The sequence below is a fragment of the Sardina pilchardus genome, chromosome 6 (genome assembly GCF_963854185.1).
Source record: "Sardina pilchardus chromosome 6, fSarPil1.1, whole genome shotgun sequence".
In the NCBI taxonomy this organism is placed as follows: domain Eukaryota; kingdom Metazoa; phylum Chordata; class Actinopteri; order Clupeiformes; family Clupeidae; genus Sardina; species Sardina pilchardus.
In genome coordinates this window covers 22,481,730-22,507,391 of record NC_084999.1, presented here as the reverse complement: position 1 = coordinate 22,507,391, position 25,662 = coordinate 22,481,730, and the positions used below count along the sequence as shown (strand labels likewise).

The following is a 25,662-nucleotide window of genomic DNA, read 5'->3' as shown; positions in this document are numbered from 1 at the left end:
ACACTGTGCAGACTCCAATCTCTGGCGGCCCCTATTGGGGTCCCTGGACCACAGGTTGGGAAGCACTGCATTAGATGGATAAATGTTGTGATATTTCATTTTTTTCCCCTTTAAATGTTATTTGCTGGGACCTTAGGGGAACGTTAGTGCAACCAAATAGTAACACCCTCTAAAGGTTAGGAGAACGTTATGCAAACCAAAATAAATAACCAAAAAAAAAAGAAAAAATGTGTATTTCCGTCAGAAAAACTTTCCTGGCAAACTATAGGATTACTTGCAAACGTACCATGGGTACAGTGATATCACGCAGCATCTGAAAATAGTCCCCACAGACAACAAGTAGTAGTGCCAGTAGTTTGCAAGTTGCCTTGATTATTACGCCAGATGAGAGTGTAGTTCCATGTCAAATCAGCCTAGAAAAACGCTAGGTTTCATTTTCAGTCGGTCTTATTGCACTTTCTAACTTGAGAGGGGACAAGTTTTAAATGGGAAAATTACCGGAAATCTTATTCACTTTTAAACATGATGCTAGCAGGCGAGATGCTACTGGTCTAATCCGTTTCAATGATCTATGCTAGGCTGAAGCTAAAAGTTGTATCGCCAGACTCACAGAATGGCTGGATGAACAATGGTTTTGCTTGAGGGGAGGTGGAAATGAGTTTATTTTCCAAAAATGGCGCAATATACCTTTAAGAAGCTCTTAACGAGAGCTGTTCACCATGGTGGTGCTGAAACTGAATCAATCGATGCCAGGCAAATCGATCACCCACCTTCTGAAGATAATTTGCTGCGCCCCTGCGGCACTTCTGCAGCCTGGGTTGTGCGGTCGCGGCTCCTTAAACCTATAGTCTGGCAAAAAAAACCTCAAACTCACTGATCAAACAGGGTGATTATCACTATAGCCTATAGGCCTATTATTAGCTCAGGCCATTCATATATTAACTTAACTCATGCAAGACGCATCCCATCTCTCTTATAGATAGTCTGGTAGTAGGCATGTGATGTAGGCTAGTCTACTTTAATATAGCCGAGAAGATGTAGGCCTAACCCTCCAGCCCATGTGGCCTGCGAGTGGGGTGCACGTATGCATTAATGTAAACCGGACTTTGGCAACACCTAGAGTAGCAGGTGAAGCCTCATTGGATTAAGTTCAGCTGAGTTCAACTTCAATTACATCTGTTTTGATATCTGTGAAATGCCACAGGGTTGTTGATGTTTTTTGTATGTGTAGTAGGCTACTATAAACTCATATGCAGATGTGTTGAAAACTTAAACGTGTAATTCAATTATCATTATTTTTTCCTATGTTTCTTGCGCCAGTGTTCCACAGCCACGAGTGCACTGCAACAGTAGGCACGTTCAAGTTCAACTCCAAATGACCTCTTGCAGCAGCGAGAGCTGCCGGTGACAGCAGGGGAGGGGATACAAACGCTGCTATGAAGTTGTATACTCTCTACTTCCCGTAGTCTAGACTTGACCATGTGACGAAACATGAGGCACGGACCCGCACGGACCCTTGTGGATATGAAGAGGCATCTAAACACCTGCACATACGTCAGGGATGTAAAAGCCAATTAGGGCAAAGTCCTGACGTCATGGAGGCAGGGTCTAGGCTCCGCAGTACCAGAGAGCTGCTGTGTCGCTGCTCAGCAGCCGCCTTGCCACGCCTTGCTCCCGCGATAAGTTAAGGCCATGTGATATCGACTGCCAAGTCGTAAACACACCCATCTAGACCATCGTGGATAGATTCTTAACCACGTGCATCTTGTGCTGCGCAGTTTTTGTGCTGCGCAGCCATCATGAACTCGCCTATTGAAAATTGTTGTATTGTTTAAAAAGGTGGAGGATATAGCCTACATTTCCCTGACGCAGCTTGATGTATTTTATCTAATGACACAGAAACAATAACAAATTGCATCCACATTGTCATCATGCACTATATCCAACTTTTTTTTACAAGAATAAAACCATGAGACTGAAGGCTAATTACCCTCACATATTGCTGAAAGCGATAGGGACTCTTCATTCCTATGCGCACTCCATTAGAGACCTACACACCACATTAAATGCTAAATCAGTACACAAATGACAAATGACAACATTTGTAGCTACTAGTAATTATGCAGATTGTAAAATACTAAACATTATTAACAAAATATATACACTTATATATGAATTCTAAAATACAGTATATGATATAGGAACATGACTATCATTTTCTGTGTGTGTGTGTGTGTGTGTGTGTGTGTGTGTGGAGGGTCAAGCTGAATCTTGGATGGCCACTGGTGTGAATGATCACACAATATTCAATATTAGGCTACTGATGATTAAACACCAAATCAACTAAAATTCGCAGCATCGAAAAAGTCATTCTTATCGGTATCGAAACAATAATTTTGGTATCGTGACAACATTAGGCACATGCTGAAAGTGCTTGAGCCACATTACGACATCCCATCAAAGACAAAACTATGTTTAGGCTATAATCTTTTCTCTTTTTTTTGCTGCTCCGAAAAATAATCCGATCCGTGACTCTTGATCCGAGGAACAGTGCTTGAAGTGGGGAAAAATAAGTGCAGGAACTCTAATTTTCCGACATTTGACATTTGTGCGGTGAAAAAAAAAATCAGTTTTTAGGATGTGTTGGTTCAAAAACTATTTTAATTTAATCATTCTTTCAAGCAATAACCTATAGGCCTAGGCTACTTTTTTCTAATTCACAAATGGAATACTGAAAAACCATTAAAACAACATGAACCAGACCAGTGTGGTAGCCTACTTAGGCCTAACAGACTGGGCTAAAGGCCCTAGAACCTTAAAGAAACCTTTGGGCTAAAGGCCCAGTTGAAGAAAACTGTGAAATAGGCATAGCCTACTTGTTACATTGATTTAATTAACAATATTAACAACTGGCCAAGAACAGAGATTCAAGATCAAAAGTCAGAACAAGAGAGTAAAGTGACTGTAAAGTGTTCTTTCTATTGCTATTTTGGGTCCTGAAATGGCATAGCATCTGCCATGGCTATACAGTATGACAAACACGGGGTCTGAATACAACTTCTGATATGAAAAATAAATTATTTTGAAGTGGGGGAAATGGGGAGGTATGAAAAAATGCAGAAATTTGATGTGATTTTAAAAAAATAATTTCTCGTGATTACCGTAATTATACAGAGACATTCTATACGCCATTGGAATCAGTAGGATCTCCTGTTTATTTTGATATGTAGTTTGCCATGGGGCAGTAACGAAATCGTGAAATATTTCACAGAGAAGAATGGGTATAACGCAGAACTGAATGTGACATTCATTTTTGTATGTAACTGTAATTTTCAACGCTAATTATCTCGCGAACCGTTCATCATAGAAACTAGCGGCTAACGCCATTGGAAAGGTCAGGTTCTGCAGTTTCATATGATATGCCTGTTATTTCTGTGCGAGAAATTCTTTGCGCAGCAATATGACCGAGAAGAATGGGTGCGGCCGCGGCCGAATGGTGCGTCTCTCGAAGAAGGCAGAGAGGGTCGGCCGGCGGTCCGATGGTAATCTTCTCACAGGTAGGCTACCGGGCCGCGACCCATAGATTGAGAAACAGTAGGGATAGGGCACTGTCGTAGCTCGTGGGTAATGTAGTCTTTCATCGGTCTTGTGATATTGTCTATTCTCGGGCCACTGTCGCTGCGTCGGATCAGTTTCAGTAAGTACCGGAACGCAGCAAAAAGTGGCGGAACCCAAAAGACGAAAATACAGAAGTTCCGGAACTGCGTTCCGCTGCGTTCCGGCCCACTTCAAGCACTGCCGAGGAACGATCCGAACCGTGAGTTTTTTGATCCGTTGCACCCCTACCTACAACCCTTTGGAGGTGAATTATTAATGTACAGTAATTGGGGAAGTTGATGTGAGCGATTGTATGGAGACTAGAGCTCATAGTGCTGTAGACGCCAGGCTGGCATTTCATTTAGCCTGGGCATCTGAATTCTCGTTCTTGCATGAATGTGCGTCCATGGAGGGCGGGACTTGAGGTTGTAGGCTACATCTTCAAAATCTGCCGGCCGTTTTGCGAATTCCTGGGAATAGGAAAACCGGTTAGGCTAGCCTGGCTAGGCTTATAGTCCATTGTTGCTAAATTAAAAGCGCCAGAAGATACGGGAGCATTCAACGCCTAAAGCAAATACAAGTGTCAAATGGATCTAAATATCCATTCACCGATGCACAAACTTTTGAGGGGTGAGTTGCCTATGTTGTCTAATAATTTACATTCATGTTTATTTCTGGTTGTTCATTACTCATCTTGTTTCTTATTCATTATTTCTTTCAGAGTTGGGGTTTATATTTATGGTTAGACTTTTGTCATTAGCTATTCACTAGTATTTTCATTTTCTAGGCTCTAACTTTGTTGTTGTTTGCAACTGTTCATATTAGTATTCATTGTTTCATGGGGTCCCTTTCCACAGGCTAAAAAATCAAGCACATAGGCCTATGAATGCAGACTGCATGGTACTTAGATCACTTTGGATTAGTAAAAGTGGACCTGATGAATATAGGCTTATTTATTTCCTTATTTGGACAAGTGTCTGCCAAGAATCATGATTAAAAAAATCGTTCTGCCTTTAGGCTTAACTATGTGCAGTGTAGTGGTAGTGATAGGATAGGCGCAGATGAAACAAATAGCAGGTAGCCATGGGGTCAGACCTGGTTTTGTCGGTTAAAGTTTTTTTTTTAATTTTCAGAATCTAGTAGACGATGGGTAGGCCTACCTCTTTAAGATTTAAGAGGGTGCCTGGTGATATCCCTTGGGCAATTTCGTAGGCCTAGCCTTTCTTTTCTAATGCGTTGAATATAAGGCGCCTTTCAGCCTATGTGCAGTGTAGTGATAGGATAGGCGCAGATGAAACAAACTGATATGTTTAATCAGAGTCAGATCTTTTGAATTCCATGTGCTTTATGAAAATGAACTGTCATGCTGTGTTGTTTTAGCTGGTGGGCACTGGCAAGTGATTGTGTCACTTGGACTTCTGTTTGTTGTGGTAAGTTGAAGTTTTTTTTTAAATTTTTTTTAACAATGTTGTTCTTTAAGCCTACCAAAATAGGTACATGTCCAATACGCAAAATGTATTGTAAAATAATATAAAATAGCCTATACTAAAAATGTATCCTTTTAAACTACAAAATACATTAGCCACTCCATACATATATCAAAATGAAATGCTGTATTTCTGTATTTTGAAAGTACTAAAAATATATTTTATCACATGATAATATGAAATCACTTTGCAAACCTTTTATCTATAACCTATTTAATCTATTCCTTCATCAGTACACTGGCTCTGTTGATTAAGTGGACAGCGTTTGAGAGTAACAGCTTTTCTCTGTCTACAAGACACACCATAACCTGTAAAACAGACCTGTCTCCATCTCATAGCCCAAATTCAGCTGAACTTGTCAAGCAGTACAAAGTGGAGACAAGTCTCTGACATCAATGCTGCAGCGATTGAGCAATGTTGCAGGGCAACAACTTAACCGGTTCAGTTCAGTTCACTTCAGATAACTTTATTAGTCCTCAAGGGGCAATTCGGTTGTATAAAATGTATGCAATGTTAAGAATAATAAACAGACAAATAAACATGTACTGCAGAAGTCATACATCACCTGTCTACAACCACACACACACACACACACACACACACACACACACACACACACACACACACACACACATATACACACACACACACACACACACACTTCACTCCTCCTCTATCCTCTAACTAGCTACCACTGATTTTTCAGCATACTTTAAAAATGTCGCTCCAGGTCTTTTTGTCTTTCACAGACAGTTCATTAAACCAACATATAGACAGTACAGACAGTAATTGTAAAGCAATTTACAAAAGATTCACCAAACACAAATGCTGCTGTGGTACATGAAAATGTATCTAAAAATGTGGAGAATGCAATGCAATGAAGCATTTTGTGCGATGTGAAGGCACAAGCCGGCAGCTTGGGAGAGTGAGAGAAGACCCACAGGAGCGACCCACGGGAGAGCGAGAAAAAAGAAATAGAGGCATGTAAAGTCAAGTCAAGTCAAGTCAAGTCAATTTATTCGTCTCCCTTGGGAGAAATTTTGGCTAGAGACAGGGTACTGCTGCAGACATATTAAAACATACAGAGACAGCAATGTGTCAGACAGTATTGACAACCAAACAGAGACAAAAAGGTACATAACTGGCAACCAGATGAGGACCAAAAGTGTAAGAGGAGCTGACTGTGCAAACTGCCCTACCTGAAGCTTAAAACTATGCACATTTAAAGTGCGAGTGCACAATGAAGTGCTGCTGCAATCCAAGTGCAGTGCACAAAATAAAGTGCTAGAGCATATCAAAGTGCAGTGCACAGTAAAGTGCTAATGCATATCAAAGTGCAGTGCACAATAAAGTGCTAATGCATATTAAAGTGCAGTGCACAGTAAAGTGCTAGTGCATTTCAAAGTGCAGTGCACAATACATATTAAAGCACACATTACAAATACTTCATATTAAAAATGCTGGTACAGATGTAAAACACTGCTGGTACATGTTACAGTTCTGCTATTACAAAGAAACCTTCCTACATTTGCTCATTAATGAGCTTAAAGGGATAATCCGGAGTGAAATGCACTTTAGATCAATTTTTCGGACTATTGGGAGTACATACGTTGAGTTGACACCAAAATCATGTCATTCGGATGTATTTTGAGAAAGTTCGAGCTCACCGTTTTTAGCCAAAACTCGTTAGCCTGGAAGTGACGCGGGCATGTCCTTTCGCCGCAACAAAACGCTATTTTTATTAGGGCTGTCAATCGATTACATTTTTTTATCTAATTAATTACATACTCTGTGATTAATTAATCTAAATTAATCCCGTATAAAATGTCATCGCAAAATCGCAATGTCAACACTATGTCTTTGCAGTAATGTGGTACTTAAGAGTTGACAAACTCCGGTGATATGCAAATTCTGTGCTGCAGACATTGCAGAGGACTTTGTTTTAATCAACACTTTCTTTTTAACACCGTCAGGCCGTTTTTTTTTTTAAGTAAATGTGCCAATCAATGATCCAGGCAGCACATTCTCGTCTCCCCATTTTACAGTCTAATGGTTACTGACTAGAATGGCTCCGGGTCAAAGGTCATCGATTAATCTGCGTTAATTTTTTTAATCAGTTATTTTATCTCAAATTAATTAATCTAAATTAATCAGTTATTTTGACAGCCCTAATTTTTATACCTCCTCTACTGTTCCAAACAACACTACACTTACGTGGTAGTGAGTAGAGGATCCCTAAAGCCAAACCGAAGTATCCCCACGTCTTTATGTGGTCGGATAGAGAGTCCAGAATGAATTTAATCGAGTCCGGAAATGTTAATAAAGTGTTGTTAAAGCGTTGCAGCTGCGACATTTCCGGAAAGGTACTGACTCGATTAAATTTATTCTGGACTCTCTATCCGACCACATAAAGACGTGGGGATACTTCGGTTTGGCTTTAGGGACCCTCTACTCACTACCACGTAAACGAGTTTTGGCTGAAAACTGTGAGCTCGAACTTTCTCAAAATACATCCGAATGACATGATTTTGGTGTCAACTCAACGTATGTACTCCCAATAGTCCGAAAAATTGATCTAAAGTGCATTTCACTCCGGATTATCCCTTTAACTGACACTGGGACAAAGGACTGTTTGAACCGGTTATGTTTGCATAAGGAGACCCTGTATCTTCTCCCTGAGGGCATCAGGGAGTATTCATTAAACAAAACATGGGAGCTGTCCTGACCTGAGACCTGCTGGATGGGGTAAATCTGGTCATGATAGATTTAATACAAACCATTCTTAGCTCCAGTCAAGGCCTCATTGTCCTCAGTAGGGATGTAACGATTACCGGTGTGACGGTAAACCATGATAAAAATGTTGACGATAACAATTACCGTGTTCATTTCGAATATCATTATTATCACGGTTGATACTACGGTATGGTAACCGTGTGTTTAATTCCTCCCAACTTCATCCGAGCCTGTTTTTGACACAAGCTGGTAGGCTACTATGAAATAAAACTTTATTTTACTAATTCTGTTGTCTAATTGATGGATTTAACTACGATTTGGATAAGGCTACACCTGCTTTAAAAGGGCTTAACATTTTCACCCCAAAACGTGCGCTGTATGTAGCCACTTTGCGTCTTTTTATGTAGGCCTACATGTTCACATTAAATCTATTCCACTAACGTTATCAGGAGAATGCTGTGAAGTTTTATGTTGAGCGCTGGGTGTCACTCATTGGATATAACAGATACCAAACTCCAAATCATAAGTTAAGCTATAAGCAGCCAATTTAACATTTCCAGCCAAGGAAAAGTGAGCACAATGCCACGGTAACCTACCTACAGTGAGCTATGGAATTTAGTTCATTAGGCCTACTGTTGTGTTTAATTCAATTTCCGAAAAAAGCTACACAGCCCATTGGCAAACTTTTACATCTTGAGAGAATTCCATCTAGGTAACTATCCCGTTAGCTCACGCGTCATGTCTATCAGGAGCCTATACAGTTGTCTAGTGCTCACCAAAATCATAAAATTAACATTGCAAGACACTTATCTTTTCTATGATTCCAGCAATATTTTATTTGACGTGTTCATTTTTTGAACATTCATTTTATTCAATGAAAACGGATATCGTTGAACTATGCACGACAACTTTCCTAAAACCGAATGAAGGTTAATATAATTAGCCTACTTCACGTATCTCTTAAAGTGACAGGCACTCAATTAGACCTACACAACACTATGACAACACCCCTGTAGACAAGTGTAATAGTTTAAAAATCAATATGAAGTATTCAAAATACTGAATATGTTTAGCTATAAGTAATTATGCAGATCCTAAAATATTATAAACTATTAGCAAAATATATAAAGTTTATGAATTCAAAATATGCAATAGAAACAAAACAAGCCATTTTCTCTGTGTGTGGAGGGTTGAGCAGAGACTAGGATTGCCACTGCTGTGAATGATCGGTATCCTGATGAAGGCAGTAAGGGTTTGCCTATATTTTTAATGTAATAAACACCGTCACATTTTTCTTTAAACTATTTCAGCTTGTGTACACCTATCAGTGCTTTCTTAACATATCGTAGGCCCCTAAACACATTTTCTAAAATACCGCGATAACACCGAAAACCGTGATAATGTTGGTCACTATAACCGTGGGGTTAAATTTTCATACCGTTACATCCCTAGTCCTCAGTGTACATGTAACAGCTGCACTGCTACACATTTGTTACTCTTTGATACAGTGGAATAAACCTGTTAAGTACGAGTTAATTTGACTGGAGCTAAGAATGGTTTGTATATCAAATCTATCATGACCAGAGTTACCCCATCCAACACACGAGCCCACCAAATTTGGTTCATTTTTGTGAATGTATGTGTCAACCACAACAGACAATGCGCTAGGTGGCTTAGAGTCCCTAACCCACACCCTAGGCTAGAGCTTTGACAAGAGGTAACAACACACAAGCCGACCAAATTTGGGTTGCGGAACACAGGTGCTTGGGCCCGTCACTGCCGCTTGCGGCCTCTTTCTGGGCCCTATCATGCCAATCGGGCAATGAGCTTTCGCGACTGGCGCAACCTTTAATTACTATTCTCTGCGAGCGCATCCTTAATTTTTCCAGCGCAAATGTACGTTCTCTAAATGGGAGATGATATTGCGCCCTAACGGGCGTGTCAGTGAAGAGAAGAGGTGTGGTCCGGCGCAAAGCCAGTCGCTAATATATGGATGAAGAAAGTAAGTGCGCCACTGACCAGGAAAAACCTAGTCGGAAATCACTCGCGCATAGCTGAAAGGCTATTATATGAGCGCATGAGGCTTGGGGATATGGAAGAGTGCACAGTGCGCACTTCTTTCATCAGCAGGAGCGCGCGCAGCCCGAATATAATTAAATAATATTTGTCCGTTTCTCGGTTTTAGGTTCGTGTATTGGTCTGCAAAAAGTAGCATACATAGCATAACAACATCCACATGCAATAATACAACAATAACGTCTAACAGTGACCTGCTCATTTAGACAACATTACACAGCCCTATGGCTAAGTTACCTTCAGTTAGTTTTGTTCTAGCATACCTTTAACGTCTGGCATTAAACAGCTGTAGTGTTCTGGCAACTGTCTACCTTGTTATTGCTCATCTGGAATAACTTCTCTAGCTGCCTCCATCCTCCATCCTTTCTGTTTTGTTTGTTTAAAGAACTTGCGATATCCATGATGAGTAGGCTATTGAGTTAGTGAATTAGCTTCACATTGTGTGCTGATAGCGGAGTAAAAGAAAACAACACGTAGCCTAGCTGCGCGCCTGCGTGCGTAATCTCTCCTGTTCAGACGAAATGTGTGCGCGTGGATATAGCTCTATAGCGCATTAAGTTAATTTTGATAACGTGTTGACTGACCTTTTCTTAAAATAGAAGATTGTAAATAGCCGGATGGCAGGCAGCTAATGGGATGCTGTGCATATTGGGTGGGTACGGCATGGCATGCCAATTTGGTGTGAATACACACACACACACACACACACACACAAGGGAAATGTAATAATGATAATGATCGATAGTGAGAACTAGCTTCTGACTACTGCTGCGGCTGCTGCGTTCATTCTGAAATAATCTATTTAAGTCATAAGCCCCGAGAGACCGTAAGCAAGTGCCTAAAACCCCCCTTAGCTGTTCTAAAATCAGTGTAGCCTAAACTATGGACTAGAGTGACTTATTGCTTTTCTAAAACGGTAACTATACGTCGATGTATTCATAGATAATCATTCTTCCGCCAATAAATATTTCTTCCATAGGAATGGTTGCCATGCAACATCGACACGCAGCCACTTTAACTTTTGTGCAAGTTGTGGTAGTGCATTAACGAAATGCGGTCAAGGTGTACTGTATGTTTGTGTTGGATTTTATAACAGCATTGAACGCGATTCAGCCAATCATCATCAAGGACAGGAACTATCCGTGTTAGAAAATAATATTCACACATCATGTACATTATTTTCACAATTTCCCAGCATAAAAGTTGGGAAGGCTTAGGAAGCCTTCCCAAGCCTCCATTACGCGCCGCCCATGCCTCACGCACGAGCAAGTCGGTCTCTTCTGGAGTAGACGCCCAGGTAACTCCGCCATGATAATACCAACAGACCATTGAACAATGCGCCAGGCTTTTAAAGGGAATGAGAGTGTGAAATCTAATTGGTTTATAGCATGCTACGCCCAAAAGACACCCACGACTAATTAACTAAATTAAGACAACCCCTTTTCACTTTGCGCTGAGCGCAATGTTCACTTTTCAATCTGTCATTATAGCCTTTTGCGCTAGGACCGCCCCCAAAGAAACTAGCGCGAGTGACTTGCAACAATGCCCAGTTGATCCTGATAATAGAGCCCTCTGTCTTAAAAGACACTGGCTTAAAGTGTAAGTCCGGCGAAAATTGAAAAAGAAAAAATGTTTTTCTGAATGAAAATAGCCTACATCATGAAAATAGCAAACAGTGGGTTAGCATTGGGCTTGCAGCCACACACTTTCAAACTAGCATTTTTAAACCACTGACATTGCTCAAAACAGCGCCAAACCTCGTCAGCAGCTTGCTCTAGGTGTCTACACATAAAACGAAGCACCAATCAGTCTGTAAACTTTGGAATAGTTTGTATACACTTAAGAATCAGTTCGAGACAGCAACCCTATCTGAAGCACAGAAATGTCACGCGAGATCTCCCACGGGAGCATTGCGTTCTATAATCACAGAATTTCCTTCGTGAGGAGCTAGAAGGGGTAAGTGTTCATAACAGTCTTCTTTTATAAATGTCGGGTTTGTGAACCAAGTTGTTGGTGCTTCGTTTTATGTGTAGACACCTGGAGCAAGCTTCTGACGAGGTTTGGCGCTGTTTTGAGCAATGTTAGTGGTTTAAAAATGTGATTTTGACTACCCTTAGTCCCTTCCGACAATAGTTCCCGTGCTTCCGTGTGAGATTCTCGCTTGACATTTCTGTGGTTCAGATAGGGTTGCTGTCTCAAATTGATTCTAAGTGTATACAAACTATTCCAACGTTTACAGACTGATTGGTGCTTCGTTTTATGACCTAGAGCAAGTTGCTGACGTGCTAACACACAAGCCCACCAAATTTGGTTCATTTTCGTGAATGTGTGTGTCAACCACAACAGACAATGCCCTAGGTGGCGCTATAGAGTCCCTAAGCCACACCCTAGGCCAGAGCTCAGTCTCTGACTATCGTTGCAATAACACAAAAGTCCACCAAATTTGGTTCATTTTCATGAATGTGTCAACCACAACAGACAATGCGCTAGGTGGCACTATAGAGTCCCTAAGCCACACCCTAGGCTAGAGCTCTGTCTCTGACTAGCGATAGCAATAACACACAAGCCCACCAATTTTGGTTAATTTTCGTGAATGTTTGTGTCAACCACAACAGATAATGTGCTGTTAGGTGGCGCTATAGAGTCCCGAAGCCACACCTTAGGCCAAAGCTCTGTCTCTGACTAGCAGAAGCAATTTTACATGTAGCTGCAAAATTACATCCAATTTATAACCTTTTTTCTGCCTATAACACCAACTTCCTATTTCTTAATAAGACGCCATAATTCAAACCTTCGCCATTTCAATATGGAAGATGATGCTGATATGTACAGACAGAGACGAATGTTGTATGTCCAAGCAAACATGTTGGTTAGGAAATTCCATCACTGTTCTGATGATGTGAAAGTGAGCTTGTTTCGTGCATACTGCCCATTATGGGTCTGCTACAAGAAGGAGACTCTGCGCAAACTTCAGGTAGCATATAATGACTGCTTGAGGATACTGTTGAAAAAGCCCGAGTAGTAGTGCAAGTAAGCTCTTCTGTGACTCAGGGCTAAGGAGTCTACAAGCTCTCTTGAGGAACCTAATGTTTAAGTTCATGTCCCGACTGGATGGGTCACAAAATTGTGTTATAATGCTGCTTACAAGCCCCAGGTTCAGCTCGGTCAGATATGAATCACATTTTTGGAAACATTGGTATGGGTGCCTTTTGAGGCTATGAACTGTATGTTTGTATATCTTTTTCCTTTTTGTTGTTGTATGTCTTACTGTTGGGCCTAGAGCCTGTAATAAAGTTTATATACAATATACTTCGAAAATTAAAAAATCTGGTCGCAATTCCTCTTGAGCAACCCCTGATACCCAGGGGACAAAACCCCCTTTTTTAGGGAAATTAGACACGGGCTGCTGTAAAAGGTTGTAGGATCACAACCTGGGTGGACAACCCGGTCAATAAGCTGCTGTTTGTGTGTTATCACCCTCTTTATGCCCCATTATAAGTCTATGGACGAATATATTATGGGGTGAACAGGGTAAAAATGTTAAGAAATAGATATTCCCACAACAATTCCTTAGTTGATTACTCACTGTAAGATAATACTTTTTTGTATTGCAAGTTTTCTGAAATACTTTATACATTCATGTAGATGAACCATTACCAAATGAAATATGCACAAATTTAAATACATTTATAGCCTTGGGCTTGGGGGGCTTAAAGTGCACCTCTATCAACCAAACAAACTTTTGGTGAAAGGTCCGGCTATGCTGAATAAATGAATGTTAACATGGGACAATTTTGGGTTACACTAACCTAGTGCTGTGCGATATGGACAAAAAGTTATTTCCCGATATAGGCAATTCTATACCACGATAACGATATCCCGATATAGTATTTCTACTTGAAATTATATATTTACATCCACACATGAATGAATTTTTTTCTTATAATTTCTAAAAATATATATAAAAAAATAACAGTTGTGGTTGTGTACAGTAGGTGTAATTGAGTGCCTGTCACTTTAAGAAATACGTGACCGAAAATAATGACGTTAAACCCAATAGTAAGCCTAAATGATATAAATGCCATAGCCTAGATAGGTTAGCAACACACATTTGAGAGATGCAAGTGAGCAAATCAACTTGATATTAGCCTATAATTGTGTGTTACAATAGCATCACTTAAACTAGCAGCAATGTCTCGCTGTTAATAGCATTGCTGCGCATACGAGTGTGTGAGGGGGAAAAGACACACAGCCACAGGCCAGCATATTTAGGGGAGACCTGCCTTGCGTGCACAGCTTCTTCAGAAGAACACAGTCATTCTTAAAAGTCTTGTAAAGTAGGCTAACATTAGGTGTTGTGACATTTTTAATTTCAGGGTATTGCAATACTTTTGTTGTATCGGTGCACCGTGCAACACTAGTCTTTATGCCAACGTCAAAAAAGTTTAATTTGTTTACTATTAGCTGCCTGCGTTCATTTGCCTGGCCACCCATCCCGGGTCAGTAAATTAAGTTTACGTTGCCCGCTGCGAGAAGCGGCAACACACCTGCACACTTAAATTATCAGTACAGCCACACAAGTTAGAATTACGATATAAACGGTAGAGGACTGTATCGTGCGATAGACATTTTTCTGTCGTAGAACGATATATACCGTAGTATCGCACAGCACTACACTAACCTAAATCTACATGGGTGTACATTGAGAATCTATGCATTACAATACAATGCAAATACTATAGAGAGATTCATTGTCAAATGTTGTGGAAGAAGGTGAGACTTATCTCAGCACATATTAAATCATATCTACAGGGTGTAAGATCCTAGAAAATATATAGGTTAGGCCCAGCCTAGGCTGTTTCTTACTGTATTTACCCATAAGGTACAGGCCAAACTTTTGATAATTAGGCTATTGCGTACATTTAAGTGTATGATACCTCATTTACATATTTGTACATGATATTTAAAAAAAAACTTGCAATACAAAAAAGTATTGCCTTAAAGTAAATAATCATCTGATGAATTCTTGTGGGGATATCTATTTGTTAAAATTTGTACCCTATTTACCCCATAATATATTTGTCCAAAGACTTATAATAGGGCATAAAAAGGGCGATAACACACAAACAGCAGCTTATTGACCGGGTTGTCCATCCAGGTTGTGATCCTGGGACATCCTAGATTTTATTTTAGCATGACAACCTTTTACAGCAGCCCATGTCCGTAAAACCCCCTTTGCCCCCTGGGTATGAAAGTCATTTAAAGTGCTAATATGACATGATTTCGATAAACCGTCTAGGAGAAGTGTTTCAAAATATGTGATGTGCAAAAATCATAATCATAATCATAACTCAAATTCTTTTAAGATTCACTATATAGTTTAAATGTATAACTTGTTCAGATTTATACAACATAGGCCTATGCCATTTCCGTGAATGTATGTGTCAACGACAACAGACAATGCGCTAGGTGGCACTATAGAGTCCCTGAGCCACAGAGCTTTAGAGCATGCCAAGTTGGTAAAAAAAGGCACAATGTGTCCCAGAAGAAATTTAATCTGAGCATAAACAATAGGGCCTTGCACCTACGGTGTTGCCGCTTCAGCGGCCACACCTCGGTGCTCAGGCCCTAATAATAATAATAGTAATTTGAGCAAAAACAATAGGGCCTTGCACCTACGGTGCCGCCGCTGCTACAGCAGCCGCACCTCGGTGCTCGGGCCCTAATAAAGTGTTACCCAACATGACATACCAATACTCAGGGTGTAACAAAATGACATTACAGACCTACACAAGGTGTTAAAAATGATATGTAGCATCACAGATTTTAGCTTACACAGGGTAGTGTAAAAATGAAATGTAACATCAAAGGGTAGTGTGAAAGCGAATTTGGTGTGATACACACATCCCTGCAGCCTCCTATGGGTTCTTATGGGCACTGATACCCTTTTCATATCAGCATACCCGGGGATATTGTGGACTTCTAGTAGAGGGGAGGGGAGACGCTCTCGATCCAACTTTACCTGGGGTGAATTGTAGTGGTTGGCATGACACGGGTTGCTAACAATATAAAGTTACTTACAACATTACTCTCTGAAAAAATAATATGCTAAGTAGTGTTTAAGTAGAAATAGTTGAAAAGTCTGTTGATGGTGTAACCACCGGTCCAAATTATGGTGACCATCTTACATAATGCTTTGTTACAGGATAACAGACATGGGTGGTATGACTATGGTTATGTTTATTTGTTTGTTTATCTGTTCTCAGGTGCTGTGGTGGTCATTCAATATTGGAGACACTAAAGAGAAAGACCATGAGTCTGACCTGCCTTGGTACAAACACATGTCTCTCCAGCCACAGCACAAGGACCGAGCCGACAGACTTGTTAACAAAGCACAAGCACAAGCACAAGCGTTCAAAATCCCAGAGGACTTGGGTGCAGAGGAGTGGGACCGGATACAGAGAGCCGTTCAGTGGGGTGGACCGGACCAGCAGGTTACCACTGTAAACATGAGCACCAGTCCAGACCACACCACCTTTGTTATTAATAACTTTAAGGACAGTTACTCTGTGGGAGAGGAGCTCCATGTCACCATTGTTGCCAAGGACTTCACTGGAAGGCCGAAAACCTATGGAGGAGATTTCTTCAAAGTAAAGGTTTATTCACCCAAATTAAAGGTAATTCCACCCATGAAATCAGGGACATAGCGGGGATTGTTTCAATGAATGAAACAATCAAAGAGTTGTTCTGTAAAAGGATATCCTCAGTCAGTCAGTATATATATTTTGTAAATTCCTAAGCCATAGAGCGGGGGGGGGGGGGGGCAAGTCATATTCATTCCAGTCCACAGCAGCATTATTGATTTCTTTGACTTCCTAGTTTTTTTTTGGAATGTACTGTAATGGTTTTTAATGGAAGGTCAGTCAAAGTCTAGGATCGCCACTGGTGTGAATGATCATACATTATTCAATATTACTGATGAGGCCAAGGTGGTGGGGGCCCCCAAATCAAATCAAATGGTAAATATGGTAAAAGTCAAATATCAGCATATCAACATATTTTAATATTTAATGCTTTCTTAAAATATTGCACTTTCCACAGAAGAATGTCGTTTTTATGCAGGCACACTGAGTTAATTGAAATCTGTTCAAGAAATGTTTGTTAAATATTTCCCTTTTTCCCCTGCATGGTAGGCTAGTGTGTTTGGAGAGGTGCTGGATCATCAGAATGGCACCTACTTGGCCCGGTTTACCCTACCATGGGCGGGTGAGGCATCGGTGGCGGTCCTCCTGGTTCACACCAGTGAGGCTGTAGAGATCCTCAAGCGACACCGGGAAACAGACCCCGACCGTGGCTTCTACTATGGCTACTTTGTGGGCAAGAACTCTCAGGGTGCTCAAGTGGAGGAGCAGGAGGCCTGCAACGTCAAATGGGAGGGGGTGGCACTGCCTGGCGATGGGCCCTGCTGCTGTGAATACCCAGATTTAAAGGCAAAGCTGACGTGGCACTGCCGTAAACCCCCAACTCTGCCATGCAACACGCTGGTGTACCATGGTATGGGTACCCATTATGTGAATCACTGGACAGACCTTGAGAAGGCAATCATGGCCGGGTGAGGAAAACAAGTTTTCTTTGTAATGAGGTAGGATTCATTATTTAGGCGCAGACCCACCATGATGGGTTTTCTGTTGGGGTGTGACGATAGGTTTAAACACTCGTTATACTCAATGTTCCCGACAATGTGACGTCACGGGGAACGCCGTAACCATTTATACTCGAGTGTGGTGGTCACGACACTATTTGAAGTATTCTCCTGAACAGTGGTGTTGCTGTTGTGAAAAGGCTATTGCTACCTTCTTATAACCATAGAAGAAGGCATGTAGCGTTCATTCCATAGACAGTAAAGTTTGTTCTCACAGAGCATTCATTGTCGTTAATGGCAGAAGCAACTTGCTTCTTTGATTATATTTTAGACTTTGCTTGCTGCTCTTCACAACTGGGGAACACCATCTAGTTTCTAATGTGTGTGCAGCTAGCTGATGAGATGAGTATGTGTAATCTCCCTAAGTGCAAAGAGAATTTTCTTAGGACTTAGCAGATATACTTTGGTTGAAAATAAATCTCTTCATTACCTTTCGCAGGAATTCTTATTTTGTACCTGGCTCCTAGTTATTCCCCTTAATTCCTTATGTTGCAACTCTCGCTGATAACTTTGTTCACTTATCCAACAATCTATTAATAATTTATGATTGTAAACAAATCAATCATCCAAACTGCAACTCTCTCTGGTTGCCTAGCTGTTTCCACACTTCTCAAAATGATTAGTCAAACTTCATGACCACAGTCGTTTTATTTAAATTATTGGGTTTATTTAAGAATTGGGCAAGGCCATATGAAATGCCTGAATGTGGTTTGTGGTTGGTTGATGCCTGTAGAAGGACACCTGCTCCCCGATCTTGGCTTTAAGCTCCTCCTGCTGGTGCACGACATGTCTGTGCGAGGCTGTAGTCGGTCGGGCAACAGAGGAATGCCGTCATTTTGACATAACATTGTTGCGCACCAGGTTGGGAACATCGAGTATAGATCACCCATTACACAGCCCAGAGTTGAGAGATGAGACAATACACGATAATGGGTTCACAATGTTTGTAAACATCCCGAGCCTAGGTTGGGTGCAGGTGCAGCATGGGGTCAGAAAAAACATGCAGCTAATAGACAGCTGATAGTTATTGGCACACCAGGACCGCAAACCGTACCTTAATATATTAGTCTTAGCTAATGTCGTTTGTCAGAATACATATTCATGTCTGTGACTTGATGTACGAGAAAGCAAAATTCTTGTGAAAGTAGTATCTGAGGAACACTTCGGGGGTGCTTTTTAGAATTAGTACAAATGTTCACTTGGACTCAACTCAACTTTTAAGCTTTAACGGTGTGTGATTTAAGCTACAAGAACGAAATTTGTGAAATGCCATGCCACTTTATGTTTCCTTAGGCAATACGTGCAGCGTTGGATCAAGGGTGATTCACGTGTAATTAGAGTTAATGCCTCTAATTCAACTATGGGTATGTTTTCCTTTGGATCCTTGTGTATCAATGTCAAGCTACACACACACACACACACACACACACACACACACACACACACACACACACACACACACACACACACACACACACACACACACACACACACACACACACACACACAATGAGAGCATTTAAGTGGCAGCAGTCCCAGCTATCTGCAGGAGTACCCAGATAAATACTTCATCCACTCATCATACTGTCTCACCTTTAGGACAGAGAGAGCGATGTAAACCTGGAATGCCCACACCGATCCCAGCAGGATTCTACATGGATGACGTTTGGACGTCATTTGTGTGTGCCACCCGTCATTTTAACGCTGCCAATGACAAAACTCAGTGTTTGAGGAACAAACACATCTACATGATGGGAGACTCCACTCTCTTACAGTGGTACAACTTCATCATCAATACCATGCCAAGTAAGATACCCTCATGTGCCTGCATGTACACACTCATGCACGCACATCTACTGTACTGTAAACATACACACACACACACACACACACACACACCTATCAGTCCTCTCTCCCTCAGCGTCCACACACACACACACAGGGGCAGATGTACATACATTTGCAATCGCAGCGTCATCAGCATAAGAAGCGCACACCGTGCCTCTTCATTTTGCCTTCTATTCATCATACCTGTAGCTCATCGGGTAATCAGCGTCTTTCTCCGTCTCCTAACGTAGTTTGCACTGCTCATAACTGAACGACACGATTCAATCACAAGCGCGAGTCAACTGATGAAATTAACAGTAATTTTAAGAGGCGCATATGTGCCCAAAAATAAAATCTCGATTTTCTTTTCTCAAAATCTTTTTTCAGACTATGTTTTTGATAATAACCAGTTGTCAGTCAATAGTGTAAATAATTGTGTAGAACTGTTTTGTCGTTCTATAATCTTGTTGACTATGACCACGGTGAAGTTAGTTTGACGTTTAAATAATAGACGAGTGCAGATGCATGTAGGCTAATCTCTGCTAGTCACAACCAGGTTTTAGTAAAGCAAAGTTTAGTGGAATCCCTGTTCCATACGGTCTTGCGTGCAGCATAATATCAAAATACCGATGCACTGTTTGAAGTTTGCTGCTTGCTATTAAAGGGAATGACGGATGTCACAGATGTTACGCCCAAAACACACCCATGACTGATTAAAGGCCAGGACACACCCAATTATCGGCCGTCGGACATCGTCTGGCGAGGTCGAGGGCTCATTTTTAGCCGATTTGACATTGAATCGGCCAGAGGCAGTCGGCCTCAATGACCAATCTGATTGGGGGAGTGCTAGCCTTTCTAAACATCTTGGATTAGTATGACCATTGCTAGGTAGCAAAGAACTTTGAGTGAATATTCAAGAGAACTGCTAACATTACATAAATTGTCAATCATGCTAAACATGGTTATCACACTGTCCCCTCACAGGTTTCAGGCGCATGAACCTACATACCCACTCCCACAATGGGCCTTTTTTGGCTGTGGATCTGGGGAACAACATCGACCTGCACTACCGCACGCATGGTGTCCCCCGACGCAACCCCAAGGCCACGTTCACAGATATGCACTACATTAGTAACGAGATCGATGGCATGGCTGGTGGCTCACAAACTGTTGTCATCTTCAACATTTGGGCGCACTTCAAACTATTCCCACACTCCTACTTTGCCCACCGGGTGTCCCAGATCCGCCGTGCAGTCGTGGACCTCTTGAGACGTGCGCCAGCAACCAAGGTCATCATCAAGACAGCTAATACAGGATTCCCGGTGAATATTTCAAGTCCTCTTCTCAAAGTTTTTGTGTGTATGTGTGTGAGAGAGAGATAGTCTTCAGATGAATAAACTACCAAACACTCAATCTTCTTATGTCAGACAGACAATAATTCTGTATTATAGGCCCCAGATCATACTTTATGTCTCAATCCCCCAAATGCCCCCCAAAAATCCGCAAAACAACATAAGCAGTACCATTCTGGAAGGTGACAGTAGGTTTTACTTTGCTTTACGACCACCAGGACCTCCTTTTAGATAGACAGGAAGTGAGGTCTGGCAGGTGACTGCATTAGAGAAGGAACGCTAGCCACAGTCGGGAGTGATATACTGTAGGTTTTGACCACGAGACATGAGAATATGAGACAAGAAGCCCAAAACAGGTTTTTCGTTCACATTTACATTGACACACACATACACGATTGGAGATATTTAAGTTATATTTGTTCAGAAGCATCCTATTTTCTTTGGTATTAAAGAGAAACTATGCAGGTTTGGCAGGTTCTTTGCTGTTTTCTTGTTTTACGCTGGCAGGTTTCTCTGCAGAGCTTCCTCTTCAGCTTTAGCATGTATATTTGACAACACTCCTCAATCAGTTAGTCTGCCATTTTATGACCGTGAGGCTACGAGACATATAACCATTCCAATGACTCTGAAGCTGTTCAGTTAAGGTGAATTAAAGCTAAAAAAAAGACCCCTACACTAGGCTGGGCGAACCCTCCCTGAACTTCCGGGAAATTTGAATTTCGCTCGGCAGCTCAGGCTGGACACCAGCAGATCAAAATCCTCTGTTTACTGCCAGAATCTTTGGCTCCAATCAGAAACGTCCATACTCTAGTCCTGGCATGCTATTGGCCGGTGACGTGACGATAACGAAACTTAAGCAGCAATGAAACGAAAGCAGCAGCCGCTGTCGCTTCTGTTTTGGAAGATGTTAATGGCAAGTTTTCTTTGAAAACAGAACAAAAACTTGCCCTGGAACAGTTCATACAGCAGAAGGACGTGTTTGCGATTCTACCGACCGGCTTTGGTAGGCTAAAAGTTTAATTTACAAACTATCCCTGGTCGTGGCAATTGCGTACGGAGTAATTTGAACGATGCACATTGATCACGCCTCTTATGCAGTAGAATTAAAGCGCATCTTCCCCAGACTAATGTTCAATCTTAAAAGATTGAGTTTAGTATGGTGAAAACCAGACTACCCCTACACAGTTCCCCGTTAAGTTTTAAGTTTGACGCGCGTCCGAAATCCCCCTGGCTTGATAAAAGGTAAGAAAACAAGTTGCTGAAACATATGCAGTCTGCGATACTAATGACACACTGTCAAATTCACTACCCTAGCTGATTTCTGTGTTTGTACACAGTTCTGGCTTTCTTGTGGTTTGGGCCACCACACTCTAAGCCAATCAACATATTGTTTTAGGGTCAGGTGCTCAGAGGGGCGTAATCTGGTAGGCTGTTAGCCTGAAATGTCCATCCAATGTTGTACATTTATCTTCTTAGCAACTATGAATGACGAAGCGAGACGTTGTTCCGTTTTAAACTTTTAGTGAATAAAAAAAGCGTACAATACATGCAGTGTGTGCTTACACTGCAAAATCATTAACAAAGATGGCTGCTTGCTAAAATCGAAACCTAAGACAAACTTTCATGTGAAAAACGTTCATTTTACCATTGCTTAATGCATCTTGGGTAATGAAGTCCGTTTCAATACAATTCCTAAATCATAATGAGTCTATTTTTAACCATATATGTATCAAACACATGAACTGCTAATCTTAGTGTTATGTATTAATTGTCTGTATTAATGTCAAATAGTCTTCTTAACAAATAAAGTCTTAACATCCAATAAGTTTACGTGTGTATTTTACAGGATTTCGGTAGCGTTGACTGGCTATCCTTGCAGCTGGATCGAATCCTGCGTGAAGTGTTCCGTGATGTGGGAGTTTACATCCTGGATGTGTGGCAGATGACCTCGTGTCACTATAACAGAGAGGACGTCCATCCTGGCCCAGTGATCATCAGAAATGAAGTGGACCTTCTTCTCTCTTTTATCTGCCCCGCATAAGGATGATTAAGGGGCCCACATGATATATATATATATATATATATATGTATATATACAGTGGGGAGAAAATGTATTTGATACCATGCTAAAGTTGCCAAAAAAGAGGAATATAAAATCATCATTTGACAATAAATCTTAATGTCTTAATTAAAAAAAATGAGAAAAATAAAACCGTGAAGTACACCAATTTTCTTTGTGATTGAAGAATGTATCGTAAATAAATAAATGTCCTTCCTAAATGCTAGGGGAAGGAAGTATTTGACCCCATATGTAACTCTATGGGAATTTAACACATAGATTTAACAGGCAGATTTTTATTTTTTAAGGCCAGCTATTTCATGGATCCAGGATTATGCATCCTGATAAAGTTCCCTTGGCCGCACTCTCTACCTACTTTTATGCCACTTACCTTTTCTGATTGGCGGATCTTCTGTGCCAGTGGTTCAATAGCCAGAGCAAACAGTGAAGGGGATAGGGGACATTCCTTGTTCCTCTTGTGATTTGGATCTTCTCTGACAAAGTCCCTTTGAGAAGACATAGGCTGTAGGTGTCTTGTAGATAGTCTGGATAATTTTTATTATTTCTTTTGGGAAATTGTAGGCTTCCAATACTGCATAGAGATAGGACCACTCATGCCGATCAAATGCTTTTTCTGCATCGACTGCCATTAATGTTGGATCCTTTCATGTTGTTTTTCCTTTTTAGCAAACTATTAATGATATGCTCTTACATTACTCATTAGGTTTCTACACCTTTGTAATTATTTTATTATCACCGTTGAGTAGTCTAATTGTCTAATTGGTTTAATACATTCTCTTACTGGTTTAGAGATTACAGTAATAAGTCTGGTACATGGATGGAGGGAGTGTGTCCTTGGGACTAACATATGATATTACTTCCATAAACAGTGATTTTGCTTGTGTCCAAAATGTTGCGTAAAATTCTACTGGTAGTCCATCCATACCAGGCGCATTACCTGCTAAAACAGGAATATAAAATCATCATTTGACAATTGATCTTAATGCCTTAATTTAAAAAATGAGTAAAAATAAAACCACCAAGGACACCTTAGCGGTTTTATTTTTACTATTTTTTTTTTATTAAGGCATTAAGATCAATTGTCAAATGATGATTTTATAATCCTCTTTTTAGGCAACTTTAGCATGGTATCAAATACATTTTCTCCTCACTGTATATTGCTGCCTTCTTGCTTGTGTTCCTCTGATAAGTGTTTTATACTCACAGTTTCCAAAAAATTGTTGTCTTTAACATCATATTGTTCCAAAGAGTATAATTTTTCATAAAATGAGGCAAATTGTTGATTAATCATTTTGTTAAGATAATCATTCATATGTTAAGTTATATATGTAATAAATTCTTCCTCCTTCAAAAATGTTCTATTCATTCGCCAAACTCTTTGTGATATTTTATTTTGTGATGCACTCACACTGCATGTCACTGAAGCATGATCTGAAATTACAATTGAAAGTGTTATGCGGGAGGAGTTAAAAACACACAGCGCATGCAAGTCGTTGGCGTTTCGATTTGCTTCCAGTGTTTGGGGCTGCGGGCCCGTGCAGCGGGGGAAATAACAGAACATTTTACTGATTAAAATTCAAATTAATCAAATATTTTTTCGAATACTGTAGGACTTGAAATTGGAGAGAGAAAAAGTGATTGCTTCAGTGGGTGACGAAGTAAGATTCCTGTAGGAAAACTGTAGGACTTTTTTGCTGTTTTACCCTACCCTCAATCCCATTTATATTCCATGTTGTTACATTACATTTGTTAAAAGTTGTTATGTCCTTTATCCATTTTCAAAACATTCAAAAACAACCACACTTCAGGCAGACTAAGACGAGACAAATACATTCAACTGCAACCACACCTAGACAAACATATAGACACAACAACATTAACACATTCATTCCTAAAGCTATTTGTGACACCCCCCCCCCCCCCCCCCAGACAAGGAGATTGCTGAAGTGACGAGAGAAGGGAGATCACTTTTTTTTTTTTTTTACATGGCTGTTTGTTTAAAAGATAAATGTAATCTTTCTTACAAATTGTTCTATTTACATTCTGTGTTGAGTTTACAATTGTTGTTATTCTAGATTACCCAACTTTTTTAATCAGTTGAAGTAAATAAGTTATAGATTTGTAAAAATGAACAATAACATCTCTACATTCTGTAATGTTTGGGGTGTCAACAGCAAGACATCAGTTCAAGTTGAATACATATCTACACAAAATGAACAATAACATCTCCACACCTGGTGATATTTGTGAACCTGTAAAAATGAACAATAACATCTCTACATTTGGTGATATTTGTGCACATGTAAAAATGAACAATAACATCTACATCTGGTGCTGATTGCACACAGCAGAAAAATGGCTCACATGTATTACCAAAAACATTTACCAAAAATGAACAGCATCTCTACATTTGGTAATATTTGTGCAGGTGTAAAAACTGATATCGTTAGGATTTTTTTTTTGTTTGTGCACATCCAACATCAAAACATCGAGTTTGATACAGATTTGCAAAGAAAGAAATCTGTTGTAAAGGTCCTTTTGTTCAGCTGTACACACCTGGTCCTAAGAAGTGAGCAAAAGTCACCTCTTTGATTGAAATTAAACAATAACATGTTTGAATTGAAGTACAGCATTTATCTGTAAAGTGCTGTAAAGATTTGTAAAAATGTACTATAACATGTTTGAATTGAAGAACAGCAAATATAAGAACAATAACATTTAAAGAACTGATTAAGTTGACAAAACAAACATTTAAGAACAGATTTTTTTGCTGAAATAACGGATTTTAAAATAACCATTCACGTTTGT

At 40.4% G+C, this 25,662-nt stretch overlaps 1 protein-coding gene across 1 annotated transcript; it reads left to right on the top strand.

The window, feature by feature from the left end:
• Positions 1–4,102: 4,102 nt before the first annotated feature.
• On the top strand, positions 4,103–24,200 carry LOC134082990 (NXPE family member 3-like). The gene is made up of 8 exons (XM_062539069.1): positions 4,103–4,227; positions 4,978–5,027; positions 16,160–16,570; positions 17,087–17,505; positions 18,889–18,959; positions 19,195–19,401; positions 20,407–20,744; positions 22,621–24,200. The coding sequence occupies exons 1-8, from the start codon at positions 4,185–4,187 to the stop codon at positions 22,813–22,815; spliced, it is 1,734 nt and encodes a 577-aa protein (XP_062395053.1). The 5' UTR covers positions 4,103–4,184; the 3' UTR covers positions 22,816–24,200.
• The last annotated feature ends 1,462 nt before the right edge of the window (positions 24,201–25,662 follow it).